Source organism: Megascapheus bottae, chromosome 1, assembly GCF_031878675.1.
Source record: "Megascapheus bottae isolate mThoBot1 chromosome 1, mThoBot2.hap1, whole genome shotgun sequence".
In the NCBI taxonomy this organism is placed as follows: Eukaryota; Metazoa; Chordata; class Mammalia; order Rodentia; family Geomyidae; genus Megascapheus; species Megascapheus bottae.
Genome location: NC_143509.1, coordinates 52,349,340 through 52,374,441, shown reverse-complemented (window position 1 = coordinate 52,374,441; position 25,102 = coordinate 52,349,340). Strand labels below are relative to the sequence as shown.

General features: G+C 38.1%; 1 protein-coding gene across 7 annotated transcripts in view; it reads left to right on the top strand.

The window, feature by feature from the left end:
- Atp13a3 (ATPase 13A3) overlaps nucleotides 1-25,102 on the top strand; it is a 110,040-nt gene that overhangs the window by 57,518 nt on the left and 27,420 nt on the right. For 6 of the 7 annotated variants that reach the window (XR_016537449.1, XR_016537448.1, XM_090344058.1 and 3 more), the window contains 12 exons: nucleotides 935-1,055; nucleotides 3,500-3,624; nucleotides 6,938-7,113; nucleotides 7,767-7,889; nucleotides 8,184-8,263; nucleotides 10,066-10,108; nucleotides 10,200-10,309; nucleotides 10,847-10,943; nucleotides 12,263-12,335; nucleotides 14,066-14,231; nucleotides 16,855-17,042; nucleotides 21,567-21,655. Coding sequence is in view for 4 of the 7 variants with exons in the window: in XM_090344058.1 (XP_090200184.1) it covers nucleotides 935-1,055; nucleotides 3,500-3,624; nucleotides 6,938-7,113; nucleotides 7,767-7,889; nucleotides 8,184-8,263; nucleotides 10,066-10,108; nucleotides 10,200-10,309; nucleotides 10,847-10,943; nucleotides 12,263-12,335; nucleotides 14,066-14,231; nucleotides 16,855-17,042; nucleotides 21,567-21,655 (1,391 nt within the window). In the remaining 3 variants the exon portion in view is untranslated. Of the gene's footprint in view, nucleotides 1-934; nucleotides 1,056-3,499; nucleotides 3,625-6,937; nucleotides 7,114-7,766; nucleotides 7,890-8,183; nucleotides 8,264-10,065; nucleotides 10,109-10,199; nucleotides 10,310-10,846; nucleotides 10,944-12,262; nucleotides 12,336-14,065; nucleotides 14,232-16,854; nucleotides 17,043-17,461; nucleotides 17,509-21,566; nucleotides 21,656-25,102 lie in introns of all 7 variants that reach the window. The other variant, XR_016537458.1, reaches the window with a different exon arrangement.

Genomic DNA, 25,102 nt, shown 5'->3' with positions numbered 1-25,102 from the left:
GTGAGCACTGTCCTTGGACTTTCTCAAGGCCAGCACTCTACCACTTGAGCTTCAGCACCACTTCCGGCTTTTTTTCTATGTACGTGGTACCGAGGAATCAAACCGGAGTCTTCGTGCATGCTAGGCAAGCACTCTACCACTAGGCCAAACTCCTGGCCCTGTGGTTTTTTTTTTTTTTTTTTTTAATATTGTTGGGATGATCTACTGCAGGGCTATAGTTAATGTTCATCAGGGAGTGGGTGCCTTACTTCTTTTTTTTTTTTTTTTTTTTTTTTTTTTGGTGGTGGGACTTAAACTCTGGGCCCTAGACATTGTCCCTGAGCTCTTCAGCTCAAGGCTTGCATTCTACCCCTTCAGCCACAGCACCATTTCTGGTTTTCTGGTGGAAATGAAAGTCTCACGGACTTTAGTGAATTGTGATCCTCAGATTTCAGCCTCCTGAGTAGTTAGGATAACAGGCGTGACCCAACACACCCAGCTGGGTACATTACTTCTTAAACACTGTTATCCTTTCCCATGTTTTTCTCCCTCTTTTCCTCCCTCTCCCATTCATCATGTTTTCTTCTTACCTTCCCTTTTTCAAATAAACATATACAATATAACAGGTATCAAAGTCAGATACCGCAACAACACGAGATAAACCGTATGTAGAAATGAAGAGAAAAGAAATAGCTTCTCATAGTACATTAAGAACAACAGTCACAAAGATAAACCTCTTGTTTCCATATCCTGGAATTCATTTTGTCACATGTGAACATATATACATAGCTTTTTGAGCTGTTATGATCCTATGTTAGGAGAATTGTAAATGTATTCTAATTGTTCCAAATGAGGGAAACCATGGAGCCTATGTTTCTTTGGGTCTGGCTTACTTCAAAATTCTGATATTTGTGTGAACAATTTAAAAATAAAATTTACTTTTTCTTTTACTAAGTTCCAGTTGAGTTTGAGAAAGTTTTAGAAGATTACACTAAACAGGGCTTCCGTGTGATTGCTCTTGCACACAGAAAATTGGAATCAAAACTGACATGGCATAAAGTACAGAATATTAGCAGGTATGGTAGAATGGCTTTCCTTCAGTCTTTTCAACAGTGCATCATTTAAGTCCTGCACATTATTGCATGAGATTGGATATTTATTAAATACTGATGTTGGCACATATTTGTATATCATTCTTTTAGATGATTGAGGTAAAATATTTTTTCATTAATTTTGTTCTGTATTTGCCTTTTTCTTTTGTTTGCTTATGTTATTGTAGTATTGTTTGTTTTTCCTATTTATTGAAATTACTTTTAATTTGTTAAATATTTATTTGGAGCTTACTGTGTATCAGGTATTTTCTTAGAAAAGTAAATAGTTCTGAAGTTTATTTCTCCTGCATCCTGTTGCCTTAATCAGTGGCTTGCTCCAAACAGTAATTTGGTCACTGCCATGAGTGCCTGTAGTAACACAGTACCTAATATTCTCTCCCTTCTACCCTCTGCCATTTACCCCCTGCCAAATGGCAATATGGATATTACTTTTCTTCCTATGTGTAAATATTATATTCAAGGTTTGTCATTGCTACTGTAATTAATTTATACCTACTCTTTGTTGAGATTGTTTTTGTTTAGGAGTATTTTATGTTATCTCTAAGTACAAATCCCTTGTAAATAGAAAAAAAAAGTCATTATTTGTCTTACTAACCATTCTGCGTATAGATTTCTACAAACCTGTACCCACTGAACTGATATATACACCACAGTTAGGAATCATAGATACACAATACCATTTCCTACAAAGGGCACACATTAGTATCTTCTCATTATACCTTTATGTTTTGCCATCTTCCTTTTTAGAGACCATTGAATTGATTGTAATTCTTGGGCTGTCATATTCAGACGTCTTTCTGTGTTCTTGAATAAGCTGTTCCTTCTGCCCATAGCAAATACTCTTTCCCTATTACCTTTTTGTTCTCTTCCTCTTCAAATACCAGGTCCCTTTTTTTCTTTTTCTTTTTTCTTTTTTTTGCCTGTCCTGGGCTTGAGCTCAGGGCCTGAGCACTGTTCTTGGGCTTTTCTCAAGGCTAGCACTCTGCCACTTGAGCCACAGCACCACTTCCAACCTTTTTCTATGTATGTGGTACCGAGGAATCGAACCTGGGTCTTCCTGCATGCTAGGCAGGCACCCTACCACTAGGTCAAACTCCCGGCCCCCCGGCCCTTTTTTTTCTATTTCTTCCTTGTAGGAGTGAATTTTAGTATTCATCTTGTAGCTTAAGCCTTTATATATATTGTATAATTCATAATTCAGAAAGAAACAAAGAGAAGCTAGAAACCAGTTCTCCATAGAAAAATGGTCCAGTGCTTTTGACCTAGTATTTTACATTGATACAACTTTGTACTTTGTGCTGTGAAGACAATTTCAGATTACAGTGTTTGTTTTCTTCCATCATCAGAATTGTGATTCTTAAAGCTGTTTACCATACATTGTTATGCTACATTTTAAACATTTTAGGTCTTATATATTTAGTTAACCTTTATTGTTGAATTGTTTGTAGAACAGTCACTTATTTTGTCTCCCAGTTCTAGTTTCTAACTTCAGGATTCCTACCATAATGAAAAAGAAAATTCTATAGTGTAATTTTGGTGGCTTGAGTTTTTTTTTTTTTTTTTTTTTTTTTGCCAGTCCTGGGCTTGAGCTCAGGGCCTGAGCATTGAACTTTTTCAAGGTTAGAGTGCTACCACTTGAGCCTTAGCACCACTTCTGGCTTTTTTCTATGTATGTGGTACTGAGGAATTGAACCCGGGTCTTAGTGCATGCTAGGCAAGCACTCTACCACTAGGCCAAACTCCCGGCCATTTTGAGATTTCTTAAGGATGTTACTTACTGAACAGACTTCATCTCCATTGTAGTGATGAAGTACATGGGATTTTTACATGCATCTCTTTCACAGGTCTGTTTCCTCACAAGAACCTTGAAAGTAGACCCTAGAGTAATGTATATACAGGCTGGTGCATCTTGATAAATATATTGAGTGTTAGTATTCTAAGCAAACACCTCTCAGTCCTGAATAGATAACATTGTTATACTGATAAGTATATCTTAACTACCTACCATTTCAACTTTTCCCTTAATACTTAAATTGGGGTTTATTTTATGAAGGATAATAAACAGATTGATACTTAGGATTAGAAAAATATAAGATGCATATTCTTTAGATATAAGGATGTAAGATGAATATTTAGTGCTTAAATTGTTTTACGTGTTTCCAAATGGTTTCTGTATTTTCGTATTTCAAAGAACATAGTTTTATTTCAGTACATCAAAATACATTTCTTGTTACTACTCTTTTTCCAAACTGAAATTTTTTGGAGATAAATGCACACATGGTTGATTCAGCATATAAAATATTTTCCTTTTTAGTTTATAGGTATTTTAAGTTGTTTTGTCAGCATAAAGAGAACAATGCCTGTTCCCTAGACTAAACCATTATGTGTTAAACCTTCTTTTCCTGCAGAGATGCCATTGAAAACAACATGGATTTTATGGGATTAATTATAATGCAGAACAAATTAAAGCAAGAAACCCCTGCAGTACTTGAAGATTTGCATAAAGCCAACATTCGCACTGTCATGGTCACAGGTTAGATTTATGAAAGAACGATCAGTTAGTTGCAAAACAGTAGCTCCATCTTATGGCCTGTTCATACTTGAGTTTTTTTCCCATTGATAACCTTGCAGTATTCTTTTGAGATTTAGCTAATTGTATTTATAAAAAGTATAGTCAAATAAGAAAACTCACACCTGTAGTCCTAGCTACTCAGGAGGCTGAGATCTGAGGATCATGGTTCAAAGCCATCCCAGACACCAAAGTCCATGAGACTCTTATCTCCAGTTAATCACCAGAAACTGGAAGGAAAGCTATGGTTCAAGGGGTAGGGCGGTAGCCTAGAGCTGAAGAGCTCAGGGACAAGTCCCACCATGAACAAAAAAGAGAAAAACCCAAAACACTATAAAATTTTTAGATGAGGGGAGTTTGGCCCAGTGCTAAGGTGCTTGCCTAGCATGCACAAAGACCTGGGTTAGATTCCTGGGTACCATATATATAGAAAAAAGCTAAAAGTGGTGCTGTGGCTCAAGTGGTAGAGTTCTAGCCTTGAGAAAGTCCAAGGACAGTGCTTAGGCCCTCAGTTCAAGGCCCAGGACTGTCAAAAAAAAAAAATTTTTTTTTTAAATTGGGTGCTCCTTTTCCTTCCTCTTCCCACCTTTTTGTGTTGGTACTGGGGCTTGATCTTAGGACTTCTACTCTAATCACCATCAGTGCTCCACCACCTAAGCTACACATCCAGTTATAGCTTTTTGCTGTTAATTTGAGGTAATAGTCTTCAAACTGCAATTCTCAGATCTTAGCCTCCTCAGTTGCTAGGATTATAGGCATGAGCCATTGGCACTGGCTTTTAATCATTCATTTATTTCTCTTTTTTTCTTTTATTCCTTTCCTTTTCCCATTTCCTGTTTCCCTTTCCCCTTTCCTTTCTCTTTTCCCTTTTCCCTTTTTTCCCTGTCTTCCCTTTCCCCCTTTCCCCCTTCCCCTCCCCTTTCCCCCTTTCCCCTCCCCTCCCCTTCCCTTCCCTTTCCTCTCCTCTCTTCCTCTCTCCCTCTCTCCCTCTCTCCCTCTCTGCTCTCCCCCTTTTCTTTCTTTTGTTCTTTCTTTCCCTCCCTCCCTCCCTCCCTCCCTCCCTCCCTCCCTCCCTCCCTCTCTTCCTCCCTCCCTCCCTCTCTCTCTCTCTTTCTTTCTTTCCTTCTTTCCTTTCTCCAGTTCTGGGCCTTGAACTCAGGGCTATCCTTAGGTTTTTCTCAAGGCTAGAGTTCTACTACCTGAACTGCAGCACCACTTTCAGCTTTTTTCTATGTATGTGGTATGGAGGAATCAAACACAGGTCTTCGGGCATGTTAGGCAAGCACTGCCCCTAGGCTAAACTCCCTTCCCCTAGTCATATATTTTTTAACAGCATTTAGAATACCTTCCCTTGTGTTAATTACTTGGAATGTTTTCTCTGCTAGAGTACAAAATTTGAGGATTAAGAGTATGTTTTACTCATTTTAGAGTCATTTGTAACTTTTTAGAATTGATAGGTACATAGACTAGATTATTGGAAGTTATTAGTATATATATATATACATATGTGTATGTATATATATATATATATATGATTGTTAGTTTGAATTACTAGTAAAAAAATAATTATGGAGAGGGATAGTTTTACATTTTATTTTATGGTGGTCATAATGTTATTCTCAGGGCTTAGGCGCTATTCCTGAGCTTTTGTGCTCAAGGCCAGTACTCTGCCACTTTGAGCCTCAGTTTCACTTCTGGTTTTGGCATGGTTAATAAAGAATATAATGGACTTTTTTGCCCAAGCTGGCTTTGAATGGTGATCTTTAGATTTCAGCCTCTTGAGTAGATAGGATTTCAGGCATGAGCCACTAGCTACTTTTTTTAAAACTGGTAAGTCTGAATGATTCTCCTTGATGTTTTTATTCTGTTAATATTAGATACACGCTGTAGTCAGTTTTTTATATGTTTGTTTTTTGGTGGGTCACGGGGCTTGAATACTGTTCCTGAGTTCTCTGCTCAAGGCTACCACCTTACCCCTGAGCCACAGCCCCATATCCCATCTTTTCTATGATGAATTGGAGATAAGAGTCTCATGTTCTTTAATGCCCTGGCTGGCTTTCTATCACGACCCCCAGATCTCAGCCTCCTAACTAGCCAGGATTAAAGGCCTGAGCTACCTTGCCCAGCTCACTGTAGTCAGTTTTAAGGTAGTCTTTTAATTGTACTTACCTATTCAGTTATACTTATGAGAATAGGCTTCATACATATATTTTTGTGTTAGACTCTGAGATTTATCTAATAATATACTTCTAAAACTCACTAAATCTATTACTATTAGAAACTTATTTCTATATCCTTCTTTAATATACATCCCGTCTTTATCTCCTTCTTTTTTTCTTCTTTTGCTATGACAACGTGACAGTGTCTCATGGGCCTCAGGAAAATGCCTTGGGTTGGCTATGTGGGAAATAGGGATCAAAATATTATACATCTCTGATAGTGGTGGGTTACTAAGACATTTCCCTATTAATCTTCTTATTTGAGTATTTCTTTCCTTCTCTTGACTGAGGAGTTATGTCATATTTCTGATTACATGTGTTCTTAATTAACTTTCTAACTATTACTTTGTGTGTAAGTCTTCCTTTTGTGATTCACCCTTTCCTGTGATACTGTGATAGTGTTTCTTTTTTTATACAGACTACCAATTACTCACTTCTAGGTTATTTCATCAAATGTTTATAGGTCTTTATGTCTCAATTTGCCATGAGTCATATGACTGAAAATTATTGTGTTTAACAGTTATGGTTATTGGCCAGGAGTGTAGCCTTGTAGTAGAGTGTTTATCTTGCATGCACAAAGCCCTGGGTTCGATTTCTTGGTAACACATACCCAGAAAAATCAGAAGTGGCATAGTGCTCAGGCTCTGAGTTCAAGCCCCAAGACTTGTAAAAAAAAAAAAATGGTTATGAGCCAAGTATGAGTACATTTATCTTGAAATCTCAAGCACTTGGGAAGCCAGATAGGTGGTATATCTTAAGTTCAAGGACAACATCAATTACATGATACATTCAATACTAGTTTGTACTCCAAAGTGAAATCCTTCCTTAAAAAGACAAAGAATAAAGTGCTGAGAGTTAAAAAGCACATTTTATTATTTGAGGCTTCCTTTTGATAAGTATGCTTTAATTGATTTCAATATTTTAAAACTCTTTAATGATAAAGACCATACATATTCTATCTTCATTGTGGCCAGTACACTCATGAACTAGACTGATCGTCAGTAATACTTGTGTATTTCCAGTTTGATTTTAGTATCTAAAATATTTTGAAAATTTAGGTGACAACATGTTGACTGCTGTCTCTGTGGCCAGAGACTGTGGAATGATTCTACCTCAGGATAAAATTATTATTGCTGAAGCATTACCTCCAAAGGATGGGAAAGTTGCTAAGATAAATTGGCATTATGCAGACTCCCTAACACAGAGCGGTAATTCACCAGCAGTAGATACAGAGGTAATGTTAAGATTCACTTTCTTTTTTGGAAGTTTGTTTATTTGAAATTTAGTGCTGGGGTGTGTGTATGTGTGGGGAAAATATAATGGAAAACAGAAGCTTAGGCAATCTTGCAGAGAGATTTCACTGGGACTTGGTGGACTCAAAGATATCTGTATTTAAATTTGAGGGCCATAGGTTTTTTTTTTCGGTTTTGGATTTGGGGTGTTTTTTTTTTTTTTCCCCTCCTTTCATGTGTGGTGTGTGGTGTATGTGTGTTTATGTGTGTAGTAGAGTTTGACTTCAGGGCCATACACTTGCCGGGCCTGTTCTCTACTCATGAGTCATGCCCCCAATCTTTAGATCCATAATTTTAAAGTGGAATAATCCCAAGTATTTATCCTGTTTTTCAAGTTATAATAGTATTCAGTTCATAGAACATTTCAAATTAAACCTGATATTCAATTTTCCTTACATGTTCTCTTTTCAACAAACATTACATGTAACCTCAAAAGTAATTTTCCTTTTTCTTTGAATAAATATTAAGCTTTTAAAGTGTTGTAGAAAATAGACAATATTCAATGATACAGTTCTATGTGGGGACAAATATGCTTAACATAGGGTTGTTTTGTTTGGCTCGAATACCTAAATATTGTTGTGAATGTCCCACACAGGCTATTCCAATTAAATTGGTCCATGATAGCTTAGAAGATCTTCAGATTACTCGTTATCATTTCGCAATGAATGGAAAATCATTTTCAGTGATACTGGAGCATTTTCAAGACCTTGTTCCTAAAGTAAGTGATATAAATTTGTAAACATACTCATGATATATTGAGTTTTTTTTTTTTTTTCACCTTTGTTGCTGGTCTTGTGGCTTGAATTGAGGGTCTGGATGCAATTACTGAGCGTTTTTGCTTAAGACTAACACTCTACCATTTGAGCTACAGCTTCACTTCTGGCTTTTTGGTAATTAGAGATAAGAATCTCATAGACTTTTCTGCCTAAGCTAGCTTTGAACCAGTATCCTCAGATTTCAACCATTGGTATCTGGTGAGAATGTAATTTTTAAAGGATTTTTTCCCCCCTAGTTGATGTTGCATGGTACGGTGTTTGCTCGTATGGCACCTGATCAGAAGACACAACTGATAGAAGCATTGCAAAATGTAGAGTAAGTATTGATGACTTTGTTTTTCTATTGCAGTTTCATTTTCAGATAAGAAATGCTCAATTTGTGTGCATATGCATATGTACATATACATATATATAAACAAGTGTCACAAGATCAGTGAATGCTTTCAGTGCTGCTTTCATGTGCTCATTTATTTAGGTAAAGTACAAAAAAATTCCTTTAATACCTAGATAAAATTCATTCGGGTGTTTTATCATGATAAAAATGGCTTCATTTTCAGGGCTGGGAGGTTGGCCTAGTGGTAGAGTGCTTGCCTAGCATGCACGAAGATTCAGGTTCTGTTCCTCGGTACTACATACATAGGAAAAGGCAGGAATTGGTGTTGAGGCTCAAGTGGTAGAGCTCAAGCCTTGAGAAAGTCCAAGGATAGTGCTCAGGCCCTGAGCTCAAGCCCAGCACTGGCAAAAGAAAAAAAATGACTTCATTTATTTAGTGCTGCTCCTGGGACTTGAACTCAGGGTGCTGTCCTTGACCTCTTTTTTTTTTTTTTTTTTTTTTTGCTTTGGGGTCAGTCATGGTGAGCTTCAACTCAGTCTTACTCAGTCTTGAGTGTTGTCCCTGAGCTTTTCAGCTTAAGGCTAGTGCTCTACCACTTTGAGCCACAGCAACACCTTTGGTTTTCTGGTGGTTAATTGGAGATAAGAACTTCACAGCCTTTCATGCCTGATTTTGAACAGCAATCCTTAGATCTCAGACTTCTGAGTAACTAAGATTAAAGGTGTGAGCCACCAGACTCACAGCCCCTAAGTTTGTTTGTTTTTGGGGGAGAGGGGAGAGTTGTTAGGGTGAGGTGATTTTTGAGCTTGAACTCTCAGCCTGAGCTCTGTTCCTGAACCTCTCTGTACTCAAGGATAGCGCTTTTCCACTTGAGCCACAGTGCTATTTCTGGCATTTTCTGTTCAAGTGCTACTGAAGAATCCTGCCCAGAGCTTCATGAAGCATGCCTAGGCAGGCACTCTAGCCCTAAGCCACATTCCCAGTCCCATGTGTCAAGTTTTTTTGTTTTGTTTTGTTTTGTTTTTGGTTGGCCATGGGGCTTGAACACTCTGCTGGGGCACCGTCCCTGAGCAATTCAGCTCAAAGTTACTACTTTATTACGCTGAGCCACAGTGCCACTCTGGTTTTCTGGTGGTTAATTGGAGTTAAGAGTCTCATAGACTTCCGTGCCCAGACTGGCTTTGAACCATGTTCCTCAGATCTCAGCCTCTCGAGTAGCTCAGATTATAGGCCTGAGCTACTGGTGCCTAGCCAGTGTGTCAAGTTTTAAAAGGACAGGCCTTTACTGATAACCTTAAAGGTAAGTATGCTAAATAACACATAGGCATATACCTTTTGCTTTAAAGGTGAAGAAATCAAGACAACCAGCTGATTTGCCTACGTTAAAGTAACTCCGGTTATTTCTGTTTCTAAGCAGTGCTGGGTTTAGAACAGCAGTGCTGTTAGAACAGCAGTACTATTTCTAAGCATCATGACAGTGGTCATTATAATGAAAACATTCATTAGTTCCACCCAAGGATTAGTCTTTTAGCTCTTTATACTGTATTGAAGAAATCTTAGAAAGTTATTTGTATATTCTGGAAGATGCTTAACCCATATTCAGAATTCATGTTGTGACTATTAACACTATTTATAGCTAGATCCAATGGTACACGGTTACATTTTCTTTCTTACCAACTTTGAAAACATAACGTTGCTTTAATTAATGGAGTTCAAGCAAAGAGGAAAGGAAGGGAGGAAAGGAGAGAACTAAAGTAAAATCTCAACATTGTTTTGTTTTTTAGTTACTTTGTTGGGATGTGTGGTGATGGTGCAAATGATTGTGGCGTAAGTATAGATTTTATGATTTACTTCTGTCATTTTTACTTTAGTCTGAGTGACATTCATAAAACTTAAGCAGTTTTCCTGACATTATTAGGCTTTGAAGAGAGCACATGGAGGCATTTCCTTATCTGAACTTGAGGCTTCAGTGGCATCTCCTTTCACCTCTAAAACTCCTAGTATTTCCTGTGTGCCAAACCTCATCAGGTAGTACAACTTGGACTTTTTCTCATTGTTTCTTTGTATCTTGAAGTAACAATATGGAAGGGCAAGTTATTACAGAAAGTAATGTAAATTTGTGTTAGTGTTGAATAACCTGTAACATTTAAACTGTAACAATCTAGCAACTTTTATTTCTTCCAATTCACCTTGAAGATAGTTCTTTTTTTGTTGTTCTGTTTTAGGACTTGAAGTCAGAGTATGAGTGGTCGCTGTCCCTGAGCCTCTTTGTGCTCAAGGCTAGTGCTCTACCACTTGAGCCACAGTGTTACTTCTAGTTCTTTAGTGGTTAATTGAAATTAAGAGTCTTACAGGTACTTTTCTGCCCAGGCTAGCTTCAAATTATGATCCTCAGATCCCAGCCTCCTGAGTAGCTAGGATTGCAGGTGTGAGCTACCCAAGCTTACTGATCGTATTTTGTCGTAGTAGCTGTTGTATGTGGATGGTTACCTGTCACGGTAGAACTTTTATATAGGAGGGGCTTAACGTGCTTTTATTTACATATCAACATTTGTTTTTCCTCAGGGAAGGCCGTGCTGCTTTAATGACTTCCTTCTGTGTGTTTAAGTTTATGGCATTGTATAGCATCATACAGTACTTCAGTGTTACTCTCCTGTATTCCGTGAGTACTAATATTGTACACAGAGCTGGCACTAAATATTAAGACACTTAAAGTACTGAACATGTATATTTGATACAGAATGCTTCCATTCATACTGATTTAAAGTAGTGTTTTAAATTTTATTTTGAGATTATTATAGTTTGAGTACTAAGCTGAAATGTTTAGTGCAGATTGGACATCTTTTCTTTAATCTTCAAAATGTTAGATGGGAGTACCAAGGATTATAGTTAAGTTTTCTACACATTTACTGGGAAAAGACAGTGAGAAATTAAGCTTCAGTAATAGTTTGTAGAACTCTGCATTTGGAGAAACAGCATAAACAGAACTATCCATAGGTACTCTATCAGAATTTACATTTGAAGTGATCTTACTGTACATTTTTCTCCTGATAATGTAGATCAGTACATCCAAAGGATTCTGAGAACTATCCTCTTTTCCCATGTGTAGAAAATACTGAAAGGTCTAGGCATGCGGGTGGCTCACACCTGTAATTGTAGCTATTTAAGAGACAGATTTTAGGATTGTGGTTTGGACAGAAGAATCCCTGTGAGACTCCTTAATTTCCAATTGATCAGTCAACTGCAAGTGGAGCTGTGGCTCAAAGTGCTGGAGTATACTAGTCTTGAGCAGAAGAGCTCAAGAATAGCATCCAGGCCCTGAGCTCAAGCCCCATAACCAAAAGAAAGGAAAAGGAAATATAAGAAGAGATGGGATGGCCGGGAGTTTGGCCTAGTGGTTAAAGTGCTTGGCTAGCATGCATGAAGACCCGGGTTCGATTCCTCGGTACCACATACATAGAAAAAAGCCAGAAGTGGTGCTGAGGCTCAAGTGGTAGAGCTCTAGCCTTGAGAAAGTCCAAGGACAGTGCTCAGGCCCTGAGCTCAAGCCCAGGACTGGCAAAAAAAAAAAAAAAAGAAGAGATGGGATTAGATATTAAGGAAATGTCAAATATGTTAAAAATGTTGTATATCTTGAATAAAAGCTTGTGTTTGCTTTTTTATTAGTTGAAAATTTTCAAAATTTTATGGAGATATAGCTCATTTATCTTTAATCAAATGTTTAAAATGTATGTTTGATCAGTTCCAAAGGCAAATGTATGTTAGTTTTTCTTTCACTAAACTAGAAATTGAACACAGGATCTTGCACAATGAGGCAAACACTGTATTACTTGCTGTGCATGCCTGTAGCACATGTGTTTTAGGCAAATTCAAGTGACATTTTGAATTTGTCGTTACTGGTGAAAAGTCAATCGATATCCTGAGAACAGTGTTATGAAAATAATTTCTGAATAGTAATTATGTTTTTAAATTACCCTGTAGATTTTAAGTAACCTAGGAGACTTCCAGTTCCTCTTCATTGATCTGGCAATCATTTTGGTAGTGGTGTTTACAAGTGAGTATTTTTCTGTACCTATTTTAAAGCATATTAAATTCTAATATGACTTTTTCAACTTTAATAAATTTTTACACCAACAATTATAATATCCTATGTCCAGATTCCCAATAAATGTCTTACAGTTTTCCATTTTTTCTTGAAAGTTTTGAGTCATTATGTCCATTTGCTACTGAATATTACATATCACATATTTATAGTTATAAAGATCAGGAAATTTAGCATTGATATATTATCCAAAACCCATATTTATTTTGCCTCTTTCCCTGTAATGCCCTTTATTATATTGTCTTACAGACATCTTCGTGAATTCAGAATAGCCCCTTAACGTGTGCAGGGAGGAACATCTTGACATTTATGGATGTGTTTTTTTTCTAAACCCTATTATGACTATGGGTTCATCTAAGTCACTGGATTTGGGGCTGTGAATTTTTGGAAGGAATATCACAGAGGCAACATTAAGTCCTTTTAGATGCATCATAAAAGGGGGCACAAGATACTGATTTGTTCTAGTATTGGTGATACAACAGAATGATGGGAATATGGCCCATTAGGTCAACTAAAAATTCACAAATCTACCAATAATGAAAAAAAAAGGTTTGGGAGATAGGAGATTCTGACTTGATATTTTAGGAAGATAATTCTTCTTGAGGAGCGAGAAAGGGAAGATAGGAGGAGCTTTTTTTTTTTTTTTTTCCTCTTTTTTTCTTTTTTTAATTTTCTTTTATGTTATTCCTGGGGCTTGAACTCAGGGCCTGTGCACTGTCCCTGAGCTTTTGAGTTCAAGGCTGCCATTTGAGCCATCCAGCTTTTTTGGTAGTTAGTTAAAGGTAAGATTCTCACAGGGGTAGGCTCTGGTTGCTTACACCTGTAATCCTAGCTTCTCTGAGGGCTGAAATATGAGGATCATGGTTCAAAACCAGCCAGGGCATGAAAGTTCGTGAGACTCTTACCACCAATAAAACTTCTCAAAGAAAGCCAAAAGTGGCTCTGTGGCTCTGTTAGAGCACAAGCCTTAAGCAAAAGCAGCTCAGGGACAGTGCCCAAATCTTGAGTTCTAGCTGCAGAACTGGCACTTCCCCTATTACCCCCCCAAAAATAAAAATAAAGTGTTTCATGGGCTTTCCTGTTTGTACTGGCTTTGAACAAGGATCCTCAGCTCTCAATCTGAATAGCTAGGATTATAGGAATGAGCCACTTCCTCCAGGAGAGAAGCTTTATTGTGAAAAATCTGGTAGACACTACCTTATAGGTTATTAAAAAAAACCCTGTTTATTTTGTCATCATAGTATGTTATTTCTAGCTTTGTTAATGTCTTCTTTAGATAAGACATTCAGAATTTTATTAATATATTCTTTACATTGCTTCCCTCTTTTCCCTTTTCCTTTGGTGTTTCACTGTTCAGCCAGATTGTCCTCAGATTTGTTAATCTGCTTAAGCATTCTGAATGCTGGGATTCTAGGTCTGCACCACTATGCCTATATTTAGTATTCTCTTTGTACTAAAGTTTCCTCAAGGAGGTAAAGCTTCTCAAATCCTTTTTGAAAAGGGCTAAATTTGTTTATCTTTACACTTTATTTAAAAACGTGTGGCATCTAAGTTAGCTTTTGAAAATTTGTATCAAGGTATTAGTAACAAAGACATTGTGTCTACTTTTCAAATGAATTTTTAATATCTTATATAGTTGAATACTTAGTTATTAAATTTCCATCTTTTTCTTTTTAATATAGTGAGTTTAAGTCCTGCCTGGAAGGAACTTGTGGCACAAAGACCACCTTCTGGTCTTATATCTGGGGCGCTACTCTTCTCTGTTTTGTCTCAAATTATCATCTGCATTGGATTTCAATCACTGGGGTTTTTTTGGGTCAAGCAGCAGCCATGGTATCCATATTCAGAGTAAGTTTGTCAATTCATGTAAAAAAAAATGTGTAGAAACTGTATAACATGTGTATATAAAAGTGTGTCTAGAAATGTAAAATAACATTGCAGCTTAATTGATTTTACCTATGTTTGCCTCAGTGTTATCACAAGTTATAGGTATAAGAGAATATCTTAGCCTGTTTTTTTGTTGTTATTAAAAGAAAATTGTTTTATTTTTAGCTCATGGTTTTGGTGCAAGGGTAAGGAGGAATGGTCTTTTTTTTTTTTTTTTTTTTTTTTTGCTGGCAGTGATGGACATCACAGGATGAGAAACTTTAGAAAAAGTGGCTATTATAACAAATCTACTTTGGAAATAACCCACTAATTGCGCATCCATTCATCGATTAGCTGTTTAAATGGATTAGTTCATTCATGAGGCAGCATTACCTCTTAAAAGTTCCAACTAGCCCTTCTTTAAATATCATAATGAGAAGTAAATTTCAGCATGAGTTTTAGAATGGAAACCCAAACCCATATCAGAGAGAATTTAGACCCGATAATCATTACCAAGATAAGAGTCTTAGTTAAGTTGCATGATTTGCTACTAAGACTTGTTTTTCTTATTTGTAAAGCAATAATTGGAATTAATCTTTGGAGAGTCTTCTAAACTCAGCGTGTGCTTCTGACTTTTCTATCTGCAGTTTAGGAACTAGCATATACAATAATGTACTTTTTATTTGTACAATGCTCTACCATTCCAAAACTATGAATTACTACAATTTTTAAAATTATTTAAATGTGAATAATTTTGTTGAATTAAGTTTTTTTTTTTTTTTTTTTTTTTTTTGCCAGTCCTGGGCTTGAGCTCAGGGCCTGAGCACTGTCCTTGGACTTTCTCAAGGCTAGAGCTCTACCACTTGAGCCTCAGCACCACTTACGGCTTTTTCCTATGTATGTGGTACTGAGGAATCGAACCCGGGTCTTCATGCATACTAGGCAAGCACTTTAACCACTAGGCCAAACTCCCGGCCCCTGAATTAAGTTTTTAAATGTAAGTATTTGTGGTTTGAGATTGTGTTTAAAGTTTTTAGAAAAATTAAAAACAATATTACTGGGAGCTGGGAGTTTTTCCTAGTGATAGAGTACTTGCCTAGCATGCACGGAGACCCTGGTTCAATTCCTAGAAAAAGCCAAAAGTGGTGCTGTGGTAGGGTTCTAGGCTTGAGAAAACCCCAAAACAGTGCTCTGGCCCTGAGCTCAAGCCCAGGACTGGCAAAAAAAAAAAAAAACGAAAAAAGAAAAACTATTACTATCTTCTTAGGCATACACTGTACTGTCCTTGGAAAAAATAGGGTAAAGTTGACCTGAGAATTTTTTTTTTTTTTGGACTAGTCCTAGGGCTTGAACTCAGGGCCTGAGCACTGTCCTTGGGTTTTTCTCAAGGGTAGAGCTCTACCACTTGAGCCAAAGCACCATTTTCGGCTTTTTCTATGTGTGTGATACTGAGGAATCAAACCTCAGTCTTTGTGCACACTAGGCAAGCTCTCTATCACTACACTAAACTCCCAACCCTGTCCTGAGAATCTTTCTAGATTTGAGCTGTGGTATTTCAGAATTTCTGTTCCCAATTGAATGCAGTGTAATTAACACTTCAGTAATGAATGGAGGTACTTGTCGCTCTTATTGTATGTATGCTAGGCAGTATTGCCCTGCTGGAAGTAGAAATGAGAGTGAGCCATAACTACAGGATGCTGAGAGTTATCTCAGTGCCAGTACTTTGATAGGCAATTATGTAAGTATTCTTACTCATTTCCCACAGTGTCTATGTGATGCAGAAGTAGAATCCACAGGTAAGGAAATTGAATCTGAGAGGTTAAAGTCAGATCCCTGGTCTGTTTACCTTTATTAAAATTACTTCTAGTTTGAAAAAATGAGGAAAGGGGCTTTCACATTTCTTAATTGTTATATTTTGTATGTGTATTTGTATGTGTGTCAGTCCTCAGGCTTGAACTCAATGGTAGTGCACTGTCCCTGAGTTTTTGCACAAGCCTAATGCTCTACCACTTGAGCCATAGCTGTACTGAGCCATAGCTGTACTGGCTTTTTGGGGGTTAACTGGACCTAAGAGTCTTGTGGATTTTCCTGCCTGAACTGACTTCCAACCACAATCCTCAGATGTCAGCCTCCTGGATAGCTAAGATTACAGGCATGAGCCATGATAATTCTCATGTTTTTTTGTGGATCATAAGGTTTGCACTTGGCCTGGGCGCTGTCCCTGGGCTCTTTAGCTCAAGGCTACTGCCCTACACTTGAGACAAGCCCCACTTCTCATTTTCTGGAGGTTAATTGGAGACTCAGGTCCTTTTGTGCCTGGGCTGGCTTTTGAACCTTGATCCTCAGATCTTATCCTCCTGAGTAGCTAGGATTACAGGCATGAGCCACCTCGGGCTTAATTCTCATGTTTTAACTGATTGCCATGTCTGGCTAAATAGAAAAATTTTAATTTTCCTTCCTCTTGGCCTTTTGTTTGAAGTTTATCAACAGTAATTTGCTCTGTTAGTTAACTGTAGTATTCAAAACATTTAAGGTAAAATTGATTTTTTTTCCTAGGAAGTGGGTATTGTATTCACTAATGAAAAAATGTTTTTGTGTATTCTAGCGCTTGTAATGCAGCAAGGAGCCTTTTTCAGAATTCTTCACACGTAGACAATGAAACTGAACTTGATGCACGTAATATACAGAATTATGAAAATACCACAGTGTTTTTTATCTCCAGTTTTCAGTACCTCATAGTGGCAGTTGCCTTTTCAAAAGGAAAACCCTTCAGGCAACCTTGCTACAAAAATTGTAAGTTTGAAGTTTCTTGTGATTTTCTCCCTGATTCTTTCGTGTAAAGATAATGGTGAGAACGTTGAGCATGGTACAGCAAGACTGTAATCCAGTCTGCACCCCGGAGACAGAGGTAGTAGGATCTTGAGCACAAGGCCAGTCTGGGCTCACATATTAAGAGTCAGTCTTAGAAAACAAAACTCACAAAACAACTGATTAATAGATAAGAGAGGAGTGTTGAAAGTGGCTTCCTGACATGATTAAATAGAGCTTCCCAGGTATATTTTTAAGAGTTTTTATTCTGGATTTACTTTCATGAAAATTGTCATGATTTAAAATTTAATTTTAAATTAAAGCCAGCAGTGTTAACTAAACATTGCTGCTATTTATATCCTGTTATTTTTCACTCTAATTTTTATTTCTGCAACCTATTGCAGGGAAAGTTAGAATCAGAAAGAGGAACAGAGGGTCCTCAAGGGACACAGTGAGTATTATGTGTTCCTTCTGGGTGGTCTGAATAGTACCAACTACCTTGAAATTTCTAATGCTGACGAGGCAATGCTCACCTGTAGAATTCATTTCTATAATGTTTGCACTGCAGAAGCACCAAAAAGAATGGAGGCTTCAGACTTTTCCACCCAGCTTTATGATCCTGTAAGCCATAGAAGGCTTGTGCCCTTGTAAACCTTACTAAATTTTTTTTTAGATTTTTGAGACAGGGTCTTACTACAAAGCCCAGTATGGTCTCAGACTCTGTGTCCTTTTTCCTCTGCCTCCTAAGTGCTAGGATTACTGACCTGTACCACCATGTTGCCTCTTCTTTTCACCTTCTTATCATTTCTCATTTGTGGACTTTCACCAGCATTTTCCCCCCAAGGAGGAAGAGGTTTGAACTTAATAGCCTTGTGATTGCTAGGCATGTGCTTTACCCCCCCTGAGCCATACCTTCGGTTGTGAATTAAAAAAAAATGAATTTGTATTAGTATATATTAATTAATAGAGGTGTAGGCATTCATTTACCCTTATTTTTTTTCATACATGTAAATATTTCTGGATCAGCCTCACCTTCTCTGTCATTTTTATCCCTATTTTTTTTTTTTAAATAGCATATACTTCCTGCCCAGTGATTCTCCTTTTCTTTGTGCTAGTCCTAAGGCTTGAATTCAGGACCTGGGTGTTGTCCTTGGGCTTTTATGTTCAAAGCTAGCCCTCTGCCATTTGAGCCATAGCACCCCAGTCTCCCCTATTGGTTTTTTGGTGGTTAATTGGAGAATTTCATGGACTTAGACTAGACGTAGTGACTCACACCTGTAGTCTTAGCTACTCAGGAGGCTGAGAGCTGAGGATCATGGTTCAAAGCTAAAAGCCAGCCTGGGCAGACTTTTTTTTTTTTTTTTTTTTTGCCAGTCCTGGGCTTGAGCTCAGGGTCTGAGCACTATCCTTGGACTTTTCTCCAGGCTAGAGCTCTACCACTTGAGCCACAGCACCACTTCCAGCTTTTTTTTTATATATGTGGTACTGAGGAGTTGAACCCAGGTCTTTGTGCATGCTAGGCAAGCACTCTACCACTAGGCCAAACTCCCAGCCCATGGGCGGACTCTTATCTCCAGTTGATCACTAGAAAATGGGAAGTGGGGCTGTGGCTCAGGGGTTGGGCTTGACCCGAAGAGCTCTGGGACAGCACCCAGGCCCAGAGTTCAAGCCCTATGACCCAACCCCCCCCCCCCAAAAAAAAAAAAAAAGAATTTCATGGACTTTTCTGCCTGAATTGGCTTCAAATGAGTAACTAGGATTGCAAATGTGAGCAACCCAACCATTCTGTCTTTTAAGCTGTTACAGAGAATCTTGGACTTTTCTGCTCAGGCTGGTCTGATATAATGATACTCTCGTTCTCAGTCTTTAACATATACCACCACAGCCAGGTGTGTGTTGTAAAGGGATCTTGAGTATATATCTTGTTTGATCCTTCAGATCTTAGTCTCCTAAGTAGCTAGAATAATCGCCATAAACCACTAGCACATTGCTCTACCACCACTTCTTAACACTTTTTCTTTCATTGACGATTATTTTTTGGCTTTTTGGCGTGTCCTGGGGCTTGAACTAAGGTTATGGGCACTGTCCCTGAGCTTCTTTTGCTTTAAGCTAGCATTCTACCAAAAGACTCCACTTCTTTCCTTTTCTGAGTAGCTTATGGGAGATAAGAATCTTACGGACTTTGCTGCCCAGGCTGATTTTGAACTGTAACCCTCCACTCTCAGCCTACTGAGTAGCTAGGATTACAGGTATGAGTCAGTCACTGACAGCCAGCTATAATAACTTTATGTGACTACTATATTACTGTAATTGTTACCTTTATGCAATAGAATATTACAGCTCTTGTTTATTTAAAAAAATCTAGAAAAATCTTACTCAAAGGGATCCCAGTTTTTGTTTTTGTTTTTTTTTTGGCCAGTCCTGGGCTTGAGCTCAGGGCCTGAGCACTGTCCTTGGACTTTCTCAAGGCTAGCACTCTACCACTTGAACCTCAACACCACTTCCGGCTTTTTGCTATGTATATGGTACCGAGGAATCGAACCTGGGTCTTTGTGCATGCTAGGCAAGCACTCTACCACTAGGCCAAACTCCCGGCCCGGGATCCCAGTTTTAAAACTTACTTTAATTTTTTTATTCATATTTTTTGTGCCAATTCTGGGGCTTGAGTTCAGGGCCTATCTCTGACCTTTTTTTCTCAAGGTTAGTGCTCCACCAATTGAGTACAAATCTTCCTCTGTCCCTTCCCCCTCTTTCTCTTCTCTTTCTCCTCCCCCTTTCCCTTTTCCTTCTGTTTTCCCTTCCTCTCCTTTTGATTTTCCTTTCCTTTCTGTTTCTTTGAGTTTCCTGCCTAGGCTGGCTTCAAACCACAGTCCCGAGTAGCTAGGATTTCAGGTATGATCCACCAGTATCTGATTCCTTTTGGTTTTTTAATCCTATTTATCAAGTCTAAATGAACAGTTTGACACTTTGGGATGAGTGTTTATATAACTTTCAGCATAAGCTGGTAAAACTGAATTATGTAATATGTTCACGTGTATGTGCATACATGCATTTGAGGGGGGGGCATTCCTGAGGTTTGAACCCAGCGCCTGGGTAAAGTTTATATTTACAAGTGACATTCATTAAAAAATATATTGAGACCCTTCAAAAAGGGTCATTAGGGTCACTAGTCAAAAAGGGACATTAACTTTTTACCCTATTGAAATTTTTGTGATGAAATTCTGATTAATTAAGGTCTTAGTAAAGTTTTGAGTTTGAAACTGATTTTTAATTAAAAAAATATATTTACAAATATCCAGATCAGAGACGAGAGGAAATGTACTTAGGGTTATAAGTAAAAGTGGAAGATTTCTGAGTGTCTCTTCTGGCTTATACTAAAGAGGTGCTTGTATATGGATACATATATGCTTAACAAAATGGCTGTGAGCAGGAAGTTTTTGTTTTTTGAGGTAGGAAAGTAACAGAAAGCTACTACTAGATGTTTTTGTTGTTGCTTGCTTCCATAGCAAGTCATAAGGTTAATCCACATTTACAAACAACAAATAACCTATTCCTGAAAATAAATGTTCAGTATTTTTATAATCAATAGTAGAGATCTAAATTTTATTTAGATTTACTTCGTAAAGTACTTTTTTTTTTTTTTTTTTTTGGCTAGTCCTGGGGCTTCAACTTAGGGCCTGAGCACTGTCCTGGGCTTTTTCTCAAGGCTAACGCTCTGCCACTTGAGCCACAGCACCACTTCCAGCTTTTCTATGTATGTGGTACTGAGGAATCGAACCCTGGTCTTGGTAAATGCTAGGCAAGCACTGTACCATTAGGCCAAACTCCTAGCCCCCTGAAATACTTTTAAGGTTAAAGCTAATGAGTTTTAGATGTCTTGTAGGAAATATTAGTATATATGTTATGTATTTCATTAACTTGAAATACTCAAACCAAATGACAGTATACCCTTGTTACTGGATCCTTTGTTTTATTTTTGTGCTAGTACTGAGGCTCAAAATCAGGGGGCCTCTTGCTTGGCTTTTTTGTTTACAATTAGTGCTATACTACTTGTCGTGCTTCTATTTGGGCTTTTTGCTGGCTGATTAGACATAAAAGTCTCTTGGTTTAGTATGCCTGGCTCTGAACCTTTGTAATCATATCTTAGCTTCCTGAGTAGCTAGGATTGTAGTCCTGAGCCACTGGTACCCAGTAGGTCCCTTTTTTGGGGGGGGGGGGGACAGGGGAATTAGGGGTGGGACTTGAACTCTGGGCTGGGTGCTATCCCTGAGCTCTTCAGCTCAAGGCGCCCCACCCCTTGAGCCACAAAACCACTTCCAGTTTTCTGGTGGTTAATCAGAGATAAAGAGTCTCATGGACTTTTTAGTGCCCAGACTAGTTTTGAACCATGATCCTCAGATCTCAGCCTCCTGAGTAGCTAGGATTACAAGTGTGAGACACCGTACCTGGCAAATGGGTCCTTTTTTATTTAAAGAAGTTTCCTAATTTAATTTTTACTTTGTTTTCCAGATTTTTTTGTTATATCTGTGATTATTTTGTTTGTCTTCATATTACTCATCATGTTGCATCCAGTTGCCTCTGTTGACCAGGTTCTTCAGGTAAGCTTCTGATATATCATTTACTACTTACAGTTGATAATAACTGGAGTACTGGTAGTTAAGACAGTAATAGGAAATGACACTACAATATTATATGGAATTTAAACAGCCAAATGAGATTCAAGATGTTTCATGTAAGGGCTTCCATGGTCTATCTGTCTCATGTGGTTTTTTGTATTACTGAGGAAAAGACTAAGCTGCTTCCATGTTTTTTTTTTCAAGATCTTTTCCTTTGCCTTTCTTATGCTACATTAATCTACACTCTAGCAAACAAAGAACATAATTAAAATATCTCCTTTCAGATTAAAACTATGCTTTTTACCAATCTACTTTTTGAAAAATTAAATCTTAATTACACAATCACATATGTCTCCTTATTTAAAAAAAAAAATCCAGGCAGACGTGGTGGCTCACACCTGTAATCCTAGCTACTCAGGAGGCTAAAATCTGAGGATTATAGTTCAAAGCCAGCTCAGGCACTAAAGTCCATGAGACTCTTATTATTTCCAGGTAATCACTAGAAGTGACACTGTGGCTCCAGTGGTAGGGCAGTAGTCTTGAACTGAAGCGTTCAGGGACTATGCCCAGGCCCAGAGGTAGGGTGGTAGCTTTGAGCTGACAGCACCCAGGCCCAAAGTTTAAGACCCAGGACCAACAAAAAAAGAAATGAAAAAAAATGTTACTTGCACTTTTGGGGGCCAAACTCCCAGTCCCAATTGGGGGGACTTTTCATTAAGCATATAGTACTCCATTATATGGATATACTGTAATTAATTTGTTCGTGACTGGCAAATAATTGGGTTGTTAGATTTGTTATTTTTTACATTCATAGTGCTGTTATAGACACTCTTTTACATGTCTCATTGTGCATGGAATATATAATGCAAGTGCTGGAGGAATTTGTCCCAGGTTCAAACACAAAATAGAGTGCTATTAAAGAATTTAAGACAGTAATAAGTCAGTCACCAAAAGTTGATCTGCTACTAATTATTGCCAGGTACTGGTAATTCTAAACAATATCAATGATAAAATACTTCTCACTATCTTCCTTGGTCTACTCAGATCATTTTATCAATAGCTTCCCATGTAGCTAGCTAGGACCACAGGAATAAAGGCACCACACCTAGATTATTGACCGAGATTAAGACTCCCTAACTATTTTTTTCCTGGGGCTTACTGCAGTCCCCTTGATTACTACCTCTCAACTCAATGAATTATAAGTATGAGCCACTGTACCTAATATCTCACATTACCTTTTTTTTTTTTTTTTGGTGGGCCTAGGAGTTGTCCCTGAGGTCTTCAGCTCAAAGCTACCCCCATACCCTTGAGTCAAGCCCCACTTCCTGTGATTAGAGATAAGAGTTTCAGTTTCTTTTGTACCCAGGCTGGCTTTGAACCTTAATCCTCAGATCTCAGCCTCCTTAGCAGTAGGATTACAGGTGTGAGCCACCTGCCTGGCTTCACATTAACTTTTTAATCCATTTACTTTTTAATTAATTTGGCATAGAGCATCTGAGATAGCAGTCAAATCCCTACTGTCAGTAGTCCATTTCCCCCCACTGATCTTCAGTGATACTTATTTCCTGTATCCTTTTTTTTTAAATAGCAAGTTTATCTGAAAGTCAAATGAAAGCAATTAAAGGAAGGTAGGCAGACTGAAGAGAAGGGGTCTGAAGCAGAATCAAATGGAGTCTTCTAGGGGGTAGTTTTTCTAGTACAGAGTTCCTCTTAAGTCTTGGCTGGATGGCTTTACCTTGCACTGACTTGGCTGTCTACACTTGAGTGGACACCCAGGCCATATGGGAAAGAAGTAGTATTAGAGGAGGAATTCTAGGTACCGTCCACTTTTTATCCCTATCTACTAGCAATTCTTTCTCTCATTTCCCCCTTCTGGGATGGAAACCATAACTGCCATTAGGGCGTAGGAACAACAGACTTCTCTAGCTGCTTTCTACTAGAGAGGATGGAGTGGTTTACCACAGTCTGGGATCTCTGTAAAGAAAGTAAGAAGTCTCCAAAACGAGAGGCTTTATATTTTGTACTTCAGTTTTATCATTGTCTAAGTCAGTACCATGTTCTCCAAATTACTGTGACTATGTAATAGAAGTACAAGACCCTAATCCCACCTTATAATGTGATATACTTCAGTCTATTTTTTTTTTTTTGTCAGCCCTGGGGGCCTTGAGCTTTCTCAGGACTATCAGCTCTATCACTTGAGCCACAGCACACTTTCAACCTTTTCTATGTATGTGGTGCCAAAGACTCGAACGCAGGTCTTCGTGCATTCTGGGCAAGCACTTTACCACTAGGCCAAACTCCCAACCCTCAGTCTGTCTATTCTTGGGCTTTTTCTTTGTTGTTTTTTTTTTTTTTTTTTTTTTTTTGGCCAGTCCTGGGGCTTAGGCTCAGGGCCTGAGCACTGTCCTTGGATTTTTCTCAAGGCTAGAGCTCTACCACTTGAGCCTTAGCACCACTTCCGGCTTTTTCTAAGTATGTGGTACTGAGGAATCGAACCTGGGTCTTCGTGCATGCTAGGCAAGCACTCTACCACTAGGCCAAACTCCCGGCCCCGTTGTTTTTTTTTTAATTAAAGAATTTATTAACATTGATTTTTTGCATCATATTTCAAATGACTTATTTAACAAACAAGTATTCAAGAAGGGAATCTTTATATACAATCACAGGTACTTAATTTTTAGAGCATAATTAAAATTAGGCTGAGGGTTTGTATATCATAGATACGTATTAATCAATGTAATAAAACATTATGTCTATAGTCATAAGTTTTTAATGTCTATGTAGTTGTGTTTATATTTCCCGTACCATGTCCATATCGTTGGGTATGCAAATACTGAGTCCTCGCTCTTGCACTGTTTGGATCTAATAGCCACATATTAAGGATACCATGCGCCTTTTGTTCCTTTGGTCTTGTCTTACTCAACATGATTCGCTCTAGATTCATCTACTTCCCTGTGAATAACATTATTTTATCTTGTCTGTTGGCTATGTAGAATTCCATTGTATATATATATAACACATTTTTTGTATCCATTCATCTGCAGTAGGGCATCTGGGTTGTTTCCATCACCTGGCTATTGTGAATAGTGCAGAGATGAACATAGCTGAGAAGGTGTCCTTATCATATCCTGGGTTATGATGTTCAGGATAGATGCCCAGGAGTGATATGGCGGGATTGTAGGGAAGGTCAATTTTCAGTTCTTTAAGAACCTCCACACTGCTTTCCAGAGTGGCTGAACTTGCTTACAATCCCACTAGTAGTGCAGTAGGGTTCCTTTTTCTCTACAACCCCACCAGCATCTGTCATTGTCTGAGTTCAAAATCTTGGCCATTCTTGTTGGGATAAGGTGGTATCTAGGGTTGTTTTTATTTGCATATTCTTTATGACCATGGATGATGAGCATTTTCTCATATGCTTTTCTGCTTTTT